Here is a 12,327-nt window from a genome sequence, read left to right as displayed (position 1 = left end):
GACAACACTAGGACGTTGCTCGGCACGGCAGCAGCAGCGAGCGGAATGACCTTCATGCCACCTCCCACTTTAATGCGAACGAAGCTACCAGCACTCGGTGCACTTTGCCCACATCGCTTTCAAGATATGGACGCCCACACGGTGTATGCAGCAGCCGCTGGTAGTGGCAGGCTAAGTCCCAGTTTGACCTTGGCTGGGACTGAAGGTCAGATTTATGGAACCAGGCGTTTTCTAGTTTTTTACCTGGGGTAGTAGAGCTATCACTCTAAAAAGAAAGACTGGGCATAGTGAAGTGGAGCTGCAGTGCTTTAACAAAAGACCACTGTTCTGCAACTCTGCCTTAGACAACACACATTCTCAGCAATCTAGGTGGTGGTACAGCTGAAACTGGCTAATATAGGTTGAACTGCAAAAACAAGGTGCATGGCATTGTTTGAATGACGTTGCCTGTAGGCTGCCTTAGGCCTGCTGCAATAATTTCATAGCCTTGTACTCTAAGGAGTGCAGTATTTTAAACAGCCAAGCTGTTGATAGCTGCACTGCGAGCTTTTTGCCTACATGCATGGTAGAAACAGCCTGCTTGTGTACTTACGATTATCTTGCGGCTGTGGTTCTGGCTAATAATATAGAACATGAAATTGTGAACATTTGCCAATGTCGGATGGAAGTGTAAAGAGAGATTTTCCCACAAGCTATCTGTGCAAGGTTTCTCGAGTTGTAAAAGTTATTGCTCAAATTGGCAAGTAGTGAAAAAGGAGCCAAGTGTGCTATTTTTCTCAAAACTGTGTTCCCTCACAAACATGCAGCTTATCTATTCAGGAGGCCTTAACAGGCTTGGGACATTCTGACTTTACTGTTTGCTTTCTATGGCAGCACTGCTGAAATTTTGGCGCGTGAAGTGTGCACCACTGATGTGGTTGCGACATCTATGCAGGAGCAATCTGTACCGATGACAAGGAGCAGGTGTGCAGCTTTGATCGGCACAAGTAGAGGGCACAGTGCTGCACCAGAGACACCAGCCAAAAGTGAGTATCTCCAAAGGCAATCAATTGAGAATACGGACCTAGGACTCCGGTAGTACATCTGGATTCCAAAACAGAGCAAAGCAAGGAGCACTAACCACATCAGCATATATATTGCAATAGCAACTATGTATATATAAAGTGATCCATTTTGGTGTTTACACTATAGAGCACAGTCAAAATGACGAAAGCAACTATTTGTGGCAGCAAGTGCCATTGACCATGCATTCATTGCTTTATTTCTTTTATTTTCTTTACATTCACTAGTGTGAATCGTAGCTGGTGCCAGGCTGCAGCATATTCAGCGACTCAATTGCAATGCTACATTGCACTCTTGGTTAACCATGCGTAAAAGGTACTATCTCGCGTGCATTTCAAACATGCTGACAGCACATGCGCATGATTACTACAGAACAGCCTGGTAAGCTTGAGTGACTTGAGACAACAGGAGACACGTCATGAGGCCCAGGTCTTTTTATTCTTGCTTGCAGAAAGTGAAAATGTAATCCCCCTCCCCATCAGTCAAGACTAGCTTGTGACGACTAGGTATTCCCACCTTCTTAGCTCCAGCAGCCAACAAGCCAACAAAAACAGGAACAAACTTGCATGTGGTCACCTGGCCATTAACAGCACTTTAAAAGCCCTCCCCATGGTGGCGAGGCCTTTCCAGGGATCTGCTCACTAGCAAGTTCAAGTTTTTTTTTCCAAGACGGGCACAGTCACTTTTTCACTGGTTGTATATGGGCACTGCATCTGCTGTGCTTTGGTCTTAGCGTGGCCCAGAGCTGTGAAGGCACTAACAGGTCGAGACAGGACAGCGCTTGCCCCGTTTCGACCTGTCCTTTGTTCTTACTGCGCTGTGTATTCGGTGTAGCTAATAAATAACAATCAAGTTCATGGTGTGACAGTTTCAAAAATTATAATTTCAGCTGCAATGGCAAGAACACATTAGACCAGCCCACATTTCAAAAGCCAAGTCAAGGGTGGCTGCGGTGTTGCACATGCATTCCTCAAGTGCATTCTTCTTGCAAAAAGTTGCACTGCAGTTTTCTAGCAAGGGATGCAACTAAACCAATGTGTATAGTTCTGGGCCACTGCAACTGAAAATTGAAGGTGATCTTGCAAAAACTTTGTGCACATTAACATTCGATAATACATTTAGCAACTATTTTATAACTTTTGTCATGTTAATGGCAACACAACTTGAAAGCCATTCTCAAGGGTTCATTTCTGATGACCATAAAGCAGTCTTGTGCATGCATAAAACTTGAAGCATTAAGTGAGGTGATTGCAATATCTTGATATGACTTCAGTATACTTTGATTTTTTTTAGACAAGCAATATTTACAGCCAACAACATGTTCTGCATTGCATAGGCATCGGAGAACTCGCAGCGTGATGGTTCTTTGCAAGACCCGCCTTGCACGCTGCTAAACCTACTCTGCTCTGAAAGCTATCACAGAAGATAATAAGTGTGTAGTATGCATGCATATCTTAATAATTAGCACTCGCGAATAGTTGCCACTCTTCTGCAAATATTGCAAGAGCATTTGCACAGTTGAAACCCTATGTACAGAAATCAAGTGCATCCGTTTATGTACAGAGGTTTACTGACTGTAAACTCAGCCAGCCACAGAAACAAGAGAAAAAGAAAGTTCACATCTAGAGAGTGCCAACTAGATTCCAAGCATCACCACATATTATATTGAACAGTTTCCTCCAACGTGGACCAGTGAACAAGGTCGGAAATCTCCGCTGCCACACTAACCTGAAGGATTCTTTAAACAAATTGTTTTAACAGCATACCACAACACTATGTACATTGTTCCCTTGCTGTTCCATGACTTTTCGCTGCAGGATGACAATGTATAGCACCACAAATAAAGAGCCTTTGGCTTTCTCACAAAGATTCTAGCCTGCAGCTACATCCTCAAGAACTTTGCGCTGTGAAGCGTTATACTCTCAGAGAAGACCCTCTGCATTTAACTCTGCCCACAAAGCTTCATAAAGCCAAGTCAACTAACAGCACTACTATTCAATGCTGTCTAAATGGCACAGAACTTGCCACAGCAGCTGAGGGCCTAAGGAGCCACGCTACAGCTCAGCTACGACACTGTTAAACATAGTTGCACGCAGTGAAACTAGTGGGCGTAACGGAACGGTAGTCCTGAGCGCAATACGGACGGAATCGAGGAAAGAAATACAGACAGAACCCCTGCTTATAAACTAAGAAGGGGTGACAACTCTTCTGCAAAGAACTTACTGCTGCATTTGTTCTGCACTGCAGCATGGGTGACTGAGTAAGCATGAAACACTGCTCTCAACTGTCTTCCACAACAGCTCAACTGCTACTAGGATGTTGAAATGTCTACAACAGGACCTCTTTATCCATCCTACTGCTTGGTTTCACATCCCAAAACATTGTATGGGCAGCGATAGATTAGGCTAAATATTACAAGCAAACACTGAACTGTGTCACCACATGAATGTTTTTAATTTCATTGCCTAAATATCCCATTAAAAACTGAGCAAGGAACTGTTTTAATCACTGCCGAGTGCAAATGCTGCTGTTACAATTCACTATGACAGCATGTTATTACAACTTCTGGTGCATGTTTGAGCTGGCCAAACACAGTTGTGTAGCTGTTCATGTATGCTGCCATGTAGCAGAAACTCGAACATTAGAAGTGAAAAGACCAGAATTTGTTCTGGCAACTTTTTTGATGTATCAGACTTCTTACATGCACTGCTTTCAAGAGCAATGCCACACCAACATTGTGTGCTTTATTTCTAAGTTCTTCCACGAGAGTATTTTTCATACGAGGCTTTGTTTGCAGTTGAAAGCTCCGTGTCACCACTGAATGGTGTACATGCCAAGTGCGATTCCTATATTTTTTCAGTACTACTCTGAGTAGAGCCTGTCTACATTTTTGAGGCCTCTGTTGAGGAAATTAGTTCATTCTGCTTGATACAGTCAGCATTCCACATTCTTAATCCAAAGTTTCAATATCCTTGCAATGGCATTTCAGCAACTGCCAAATGAAGTAACACCAATGTGCCAAGACCCACTCAAAACTAATTCCTCATTCATTTTCACCGGATGTCTCATAGTTGACAAAAAGCACTTGCCACGAGAAGGAACAGCCATCATGCTGTTTTCAGCGAGTTTGCTGTCCATGCCACAAGGCTCACGACTCTGTTCACATGCAAGACAAGCATTCAGAGATAGCTTCCGAAGGCTTGTGTTGGAGCCACAGTTTCAAAAAAGAAAGGTTCTGCTGCACAACCACATCGATGCCATTATTATTACCAGTCTTGACACCGGCAATTCGCGACAGTCACAGGTGGAGCTCAGGACACAGCCTGCTACAGACAGAATAGTTGGCGGTCAGTGAACATGTCAGCTATGGATCATTGCACGCTCATGTGCGCTTGTCCACTGCTCATGCAAGTAGAAGTCTCCTCCTTGATTTCTGTCTGGCTCAGTCTAACGCAACCACCGAGTTCAGAGGGTTGTTGGCTCAGGGTCGAGGCAGCGATGACAGCCACTGCACCTGCAGCACAGCAGACATGGGGCTGCCAGCAAGAGAAGGGGTGAGGCCAGCAGTAAGAGGAAGCCGAATCCAGCAAAGATGCCCACAACCTGGGAAAAACAGCAATAAAGAAACGTCGGCACAACTTGTTCCCCACATAAGTGTGGTTAGAGCCCTTCCCAAGATGCACAGAAGCTTCTCAGACATACCTTGGCAATGAGTTGTAAATAAAAAGCTTTACTTCTCGTACTCTATGGTAAATGCAGCTGACTACCCTTAATTTTACCTTCACAGAACCTACAAGATTAATAGAGTCATCTGGCAAATCGAATTAAACAAGATTCAGAAAAAACGCTATATAACACACTGCCTAATTCACTTGGCAGTACTTTCCCCGACTCTAACACCCCTGAATCAAATGTGCACTTTCCATTTGTCCAAGGCAGAAAATTAAGGCAGCAAAGACATAACAGCTCCTAAATAAAGTAGAAATTTAACGTGCATCCAATTTTTTAGCAAGAAAAATGGGCAAAAGTCTAATACAAATTGCATAATGGTGGCCAGTTTCCCGAAGTCAACTTTGCCGCACGTTTTTTTACAAACTTAGCATCACTGCAATACATGAGTGTCATGTTAATATATATGTATATATAACAGGTAATCTTGTGAGACAACGTGTAGGCTGTCAGACTTCTTCTTTCTCTCGAGCAAAAGGCTGATCACACTGGCCCAAAATGGCGATGATGAGTACGTACAGATAAGAAGATGAGTAATGCTGTATATGTACAGTGGAACCTCGTTAATTTGAAGTCCGTTGGACCATGAAAAATCATCGAATTAACCGGGTTTTCGAATTATCAAAGATGGACGAAAAACGAGAAATAAACGTACGAAACGTGGCTGTATCAACACTGCACCTTTATTCCACCTGAAAAACGGTCACTTGAAGTAGTCATCGATGTGCGACTGCTTGGCATGGTAGTTAGCCGCACCGTAGGCTGCGTACTACAGTCTGCTTACAGTGTGCAGCAATTCACTGTTACCGCGGCTACACTCCACAAAACTGCGCACAACGTTCAGCGACTCAACGACTGCAGTTAAAGCTGGTGCTCGAGCAGGCTCAACATCACCCTCACCTTCGTTGGAAGGCCCGTTGTCACATATCTCTCCTTCCAAGTTGGCATAAGACGTTTGGACGTCAAGTTCCGCGCTCAAACATTCTGCAAAGGTCAATCCGTTGCTCTCGTCACCGTTTTCTTCGTCGAAGTCGGTCATGTGCGCACACAATGGCTCTCCTTCATCATCTAGTGTGCAGTTGGCATCAGATGCATCCTCGGAACTGTCATCTTGTTGCTTTTCTTCTGGCATTTTCTTAACACCAACAACGCGCACGTGGTCAAGAACTAACAGAGCACAGAACACATCTGGTCGCGGCACCAAACAATCAAAACACTACGAGCAGTGCCTGCCACAAGCTGGACAAAGAAACAACGAAACGGAACCAGAAAAATTTCAACCTAGCGGCACCTGGATGTTGCTTTGTCAATGAAAGCTAGCCTCCAAAGCCGGCTGTAGAACTGTGCAGATCGCTGAGGTGCAACAAAGCACCGGAAGCAGAAAGTTGATTTGAAGTGCCGCCTGGCTGCCACTCCGGCAACTATACTGCTCTCAGAGACTGGCACACTAATTTTTTTTTTGCGGATCACAGAGGCAAGGCAAAATCGCGAGGCCATGGTTTAAACCGACGTATTATCCAGATATGGGCACGCTTGCTGTTCAAATTATCCGGCAAAATTTGCATGCAAACTGTTGGGACCGCCGAAAACCTTCGAATTACACGGGATTTCGAATAAACAGAGTTAGAATTAACAAGGTTTTACTGTATGTATATATATTTCTTGTACTTGAAGAAATTTCATGTGATCTCGAAGAATTGTTCACTGAAGTGATGGCCTCATAGTAGGAGAAAGTTCAATTTCACAGCCCGAGTCTGCTCGCACCATCAAGTATCTGGTGTCTTTCATTGGTGTAATCTTCCTTCATGTATTTGTCATATATTACTTCACTATCACTAATACTGTTTTGCCTTTCCGGCGAAACTACAGCCTCTCTCTCTTTTTCTGCGAGTCCGAGTGTAAGTCTGCTATGCATGACTGCTGTTGATTGCAATTTCAAGTGAATCCGACTCGACCTCATTTTGGTTACTGAGTGAATTATACAGGATGCTCCAACTATCAGGAACCAACACTTTAAAAAATAGCAGTTGCATTGCTCGAAGAAAACGTTGTGCATATTGTTTCCACTACAGTGGAGTAGCCGCCAGTAATTCTTTTGTCACCGAGATTTAGTTTGGTAATTGCAATGAATTATCTGACTCGAGAACACCTGTCCAATTTTCAAAGTGTCAATGATGCATTTGTAGGCACCCAGAATGACATCTTTGCGGTGTTTTCAGCAACGTACTAATTGCGTACAATTTTTTTCGAATGGCAAACAAATATCACAAAGTATGAAATATACCACAAGACTGTGTTCCCATCCGCATCGTAAAGCAGCGCCCTCAAATAAGCCGATTGAAAGCAACTGCATTGCCTGTCGCAAACACATAGAGACAGCGCATCACCTTGATAATGGTATGGAAGGAGGCGAACTCTCAAGGCCAACTGATCACATTGATAACAAAAGCCCCCTTGATAACGCGGCCGAAGCACGCTCTGACCACGCATGAAATGTGAAAAGCAATGCAAGAGGCATAGAATGTTTCAAAATTTTCTTTCTTTGCTCACTCCGGATTGCGCGAAGCTATATATCGCGCCAGAAACTTGCTTTGAACCAAAGCCAAATTAAAGTGACGGTTTTATTTTTCATAAGAGTGTGTACGTGCTGCAAAAATAGGTTCGTGGCAAAAAATAAAAGCAATATAAACAGGCTGGAATGCGACCCACAGGAAGAAGAAATGCAAAACTGATGCGCTCAAGAAAGTAAATGTGCGACTTCTAAATATTTTTACAGTGCCTGAGGAATGATCGCATCTTTTCTAGAAAAACTAAAAACATCCGAGCTGGAAACAGTCTCTTCCTCTTCGGGTGTTGATCCAGTGTCGGCATTGTCTTTGTCACTACTGCAATCTTCTTGCTCACGCACTTTATTCACAATTTCTTCGTTGGTGAGCTCCACTGAGGTAGCCGCCGCGCTGTCATCATCATCATCATCAGCCTGGTTATGCCCACTGCAGGGCAAAGGCCTCGCCCATACTTCAACTACCCCGGTCATGTACTAATTGTGGCCATCTTGTCCCTGCAAACTTTTTAATCTCATCTGCCCATCTAACTTTCTGCCGCCCCCTGCTACGCTTCCCTTCCCTTGGAATCCAGTCCGTAACCCTTAATGACCATCGGTTACCTTCCCTCCTCATTACATGTCCTGCCCATGCCCATTTCTTTTTCTTGATTTCAACTAAGACGTCATTAACTCGCGTTTGTTCGCTCACCCAATCTGCTCTTTTCTTATCCCTTAACGTTACACCCATCATTCTTATTTCCATAGCTCGTTGCGTCGTCCTCAATTTAAGTAGAACCTTTTTCATAAGCCTGCAGGTTTCTGCCCCGTACGTGAGTACTGGTAAGACACAGCTGTTATACACTTTTCTCTTGAGGGATAATGGCAACCTGCTGTTCATGATCTGATAATGCTTTCCAAACGCACCCCAGCCCATTCTTATTCTTCCGATTATTTCAGTCTCATGATCCGGATCCGCGGTCACTACCTGTCCTAAGTAAATGTATTCCCTTACCACTTCCAGTGCCTCGCTACCTATCGTAAACTGCTGTTCTCTTCCGAGACTGTTAAACATTACTTTAGTTTCCTGCAGATTAATTTTTAGACCCACCCATGCTAGCATGCTAGCATGAGGATTTGAGGCCATAAATGTAAAACATTCGTGCACAGGCGAAGACTCAAAGATGGAGTCCTGCGCCGCTGTTTCTTGAGGCTGCCGGTCTGTTTCAGGTTTTCATCATTTCTGATGATAGTCAACGTGTTTGGTCTACCGCCACATTTAATTCCATGACTGACATATACTTGTGGCCTTCCTCTTGTCATTTGTAGCTCCCAAGGAGAGGATCACGTTTTCGTTCTGCTCATTAGAGAAAGACATGGTGACTGGGATGAAACAAAACGCACCTTTAGACATTTGCACTGACATTGTAAATTTGCTCTAGTGGTGTTAGGATTTGTGGCAAAAAAAGAAAAAAAAAAGGCATCTGTGCACTTTATCTACACTAAAACAACAGCTATCACAGCTTGTTTCCAACTAACACAAAACGCGATGCGTTACTTACGCCGGGGTGCGGCAGATGAGAAACTAGCTCAATCACGAAGTTTTTCTTTATTTCCTTTGTTTGTTTCTGGACAACTCGGAGGCAGCCTGTTCGAGGGCGCTGCTTTAGGATGCGGGCAGGAGCGCAGTCGCGTAGTATTTTCCATATTTCACGGGGTTTATTTATCCGTCAGGAAAATTAGTACGCAATTTGTATGTCACTGAAAACACCACAGTTGAATGTCCCTTGGTTGCGCCTACAAAGGCCTCATTGACACTTTGATAATCTGGATAGTATGTCTCGAGTTAGATAATTAATTACATTTACCTAATTAAATCTAAGTAACGAAAAAATTACTGGCAGCTACTCCACTGCACTGGAAAAAATATGCACTAGGTTTTGTTTGAGTAACGCAATGCTGTTTTTTAAATCTGGGTGCATGGTAGTTAATTGCGACACCGTGTATATATTCATCACCTTTGCATGCAAGTGACGATATTTCCATCCCCAATAAATGTTGTAAATAAGCATTGCTCACTGGAAAGACGCAATACTTACACACATATCATTCATGCGCATTTCACATGCAGTTGATAAAAAACTGTGCCGAAGGGGTCACTGAAGTCTACAGGTTCTTTTCGAGGTCAAAAAAGCACGCAAAACAATTTGAAGCGAGGTGAACATACAGCAACATATTCATTCTTTAGGCATGGGCTATCCATACCTTTAGAAATAATTAATTGGCTACCTCCTGCTCTCTCAAAAATTTTATAAACTTTTTCCTGTGTATATATTTAAATGTACAGGACGCTTATTTTTTAGCTGCACCAAATTTTTTAAACATTGCCTATGACAGATAGCACAATTCTAACTCTTGATCTAGATTACTCGGTGAATGGGCCATCACTTCTATGCAAAATCAAAATGAATTGCATAATTAGTGTAATTATGGTAATTAACCTTTCAATTAATTACTTAAGTCCACATATTTCAATCTATGAATTATAGCCGCCGAGTTCACACGGCCTATACACTTGGAACAAATTCTCTGAACACCAGTTCCAAGATATTAATTTTCAAAGTATCCGTTGCAATGTATTGGTGTTCCAGTTACTTTGTGCTTCAATGCATAGAACAGCGGTTTCTTAAGTAAGTAACTGGAACGCCCCCACCAGATTTCATAAATAAGTTACTGCACCCCTGCCCCACCGGAAAACACCAGAGGGGCTCGGGCTCCCACCGGTGTGTGTGTGAGAGAGAAATTGCAGAAAGGCAGAGAGGTCGGCCTGAGCTATACATTGCTCCTACTATTGCTACTACAGCAAAAAAAGTACATGTTAGAATTGGGTAGATACCTTAATCAGACATTGTTAGCTACAGTCACTGCCTGAAAATTTTCCTATTGACGGCGAAAATAAGTGTTTTCAACAGGAGATTATGTGTGTTCAACACACTCACTGTCCCCTAAGCTCTGCCGAGAGAAACTTGGCCACTAAAGGGGTCGCTGTTGGGGTCACCACAGGGGTCAGGCACGTGTATGTCGACTGCCCAAGCTCAAATTATGCAGCAAAGGACAACTTTAGGATTGACATAATGAAAGCTTAAGCCAATAAAAATGCATGGGCGCCAGCCAGGACCTTCGGCCAGGATCAAATTAACCGAAAAATTGAATTAATGGAAGTATACTGTAAACATAATGGTGTATGGAGATGGAGAAACAACAGTGATAAGATGAGATACACAACAAGAAAAAGCAATGTCAACCATTCATTTTTTTTTTGTCTTTATTTCTTGCCATTCATCCTTTATTCTTACCGCTGCCATTTTCATTTGCCATGCATGCACCAGCGTGTACTATGTTGAAAGTCATCACATGTGTGACCATAGCCACATTTCATAGTGGTTAAGGATTCATTACGTAGGTTTTTATGTTCTTTGCGTGTTTGCACCAATCTACTGTCTACAGAGAAGCAGAGAATGGAAAGAACAACATAAAATTGAGCTAGTTGGTAGGGATTCATGTTACAAAAGAAGTTAGGTGTGCAGACATGGACACAAGAAGAGAAAACAGACAACACAAATGCCGCTCACAAACATCGGCGTTTCTTTTTGTCCGTTTCCATCTTCTGTGGTCTGAACGCCTAGCTTTCTTTATAACAAGAGGATGTAAACGTTGGATTACAGACTTGTACTTCCCATGAAATTCTCAGCAAACTTTTTTATGTATTTAGCTGCTTATAAGCATTGAGGAAGGACACACATGTAGTGATATTGAAGCTTTTCACAAAAGGGTGCCATCCATCCTGCTACAGCAAACACTTCCAGAGGTGGCGGCACATCACACACCTGAGTCCTGTGCCAGACAACAGATGCCCGTGAGTGGCCCAGCTTGTTCTTGCAGGGCCCTTTGTCATAGTGCCGCAACAGGAAATCATCCTAGGGGTGGAGAGAAAAGGCTTGAGCTGGTGCAGTCCTTAGCCTTTTATGAGATGTATTTTAATTTTTTTCCTCCTTTCTGGGTTCACGTTTCACTCATAACGTCTTCTAGAGCAAACAATGTAGTTGGAACTTAGGTAGTGCAAAACCCAAAATTACAAACACATATTTAATGAAAGGATATATATATATATATATATATATATATATATATATATATATATATATATAGTGCACACACTGTTAAGGGCTAACTGCAACAAAATTTTTGGCCGGCTAAGAAGCCTAGATTCAGATAGTGTAGATAAAAAAGAGCCTCAAAATCTTATGTCTGAAATAATAGTGGATGCGTCATGAAAGGCTAGCAAAAGTAGGCGTATTTTGGCGCTGAAACCGAATAAAAAAAGTCTCCATTGCCGCGGTTACGCATGAATTTAATTGTGCAACTCCTCAGCATGACCTCTGAGATCGGGCACCACATTCGACTACCCACACTGTGCTGAAAAATCTTGGAGGCAATGTGCTGGGACTTGCATCATAGCCACTAACCACCAGGTGCACGTATCATCTGTTTAGGCACTATTTACATGCTGCTAACAAAGAATTTGCAGAGATTGCTTCAGCAGTATGTACAGTCGAACCCACTTGTAACAATCCCGGTTTTAACAATATATTGCTTATAACAATGAGAAGCTGCTGCATCGTCAATTTTTGTATGTTTTCTATGGTGAAATAACCCGCTTACTACAATGCCCCCATGCCGCATTATCAGTTATAACAATGAAGTCTGGCTGCTGGGTGCCTGTGACGAAAGACAATGGAATGTGAAATCCTTGAAAAGAAAAAAAGGAAAAGAGCTATTGGAGCCACTGCAACCTCCCCATTGGCCACTGCGTGCTCGTACAATAGAACCTGTTTTGCAGCCTCCTCCGCAGTGTCAGCCTCTTGCCCTTCCATGCCATGTCGCCCTCTGAAACACGAATTGTCCGCGCCACCTGCGCTGACAGCACTGCTCCC

General features: G+C 43.1%; 1 protein-coding gene across 3 annotated transcripts in view; it reads right to left on the bottom strand.

Moving 5' to 3' along the window:
- Window positions 1–1,481: 1,481 nt before the first annotated feature.
- The window catches only part of LOC126526934 (probable E3 ubiquitin-protein ligase RNF144A-A), a 52,093-nt gene continuing 41,247 nt past the window's right edge, over window positions 1,482–12,327 (bottom strand). For 2 of the 3 annotated variants that reach the window (XM_055068453.2, XM_050174644.3), the window contains exons 8-9: window positions 11,221–11,310; window positions 1,482–4,665 (exon numbers count right to left, since the gene is read on the bottom strand). In XM_055068453.2, the coding sequence (XP_054924428.1) occupies window positions 4,528–4,665; window positions 11,221–11,310 (228 nt within the window). In that variant the 3' untranslated portion in view covers window positions 1,482–4,527. The remainder of the gene's footprint in view (window positions 4,666–11,220; window positions 11,311–12,327) is intronic. The other variant, XM_055068454.2, reaches the window with a different exon arrangement.

The sequence above is a fragment of the Dermacentor andersoni genome, chromosome 9, assembly GCF_023375885.2.
Source record: "Dermacentor andersoni chromosome 9, qqDerAnde1_hic_scaffold, whole genome shotgun sequence".
Lineage (NCBI taxonomy): Eukaryota > Metazoa > Arthropoda > Arachnida > Ixodida > Ixodidae > Dermacentor > Dermacentor andersoni.
This window is presented reverse-complemented; position numbering and strand designations above follow the sequence as displayed.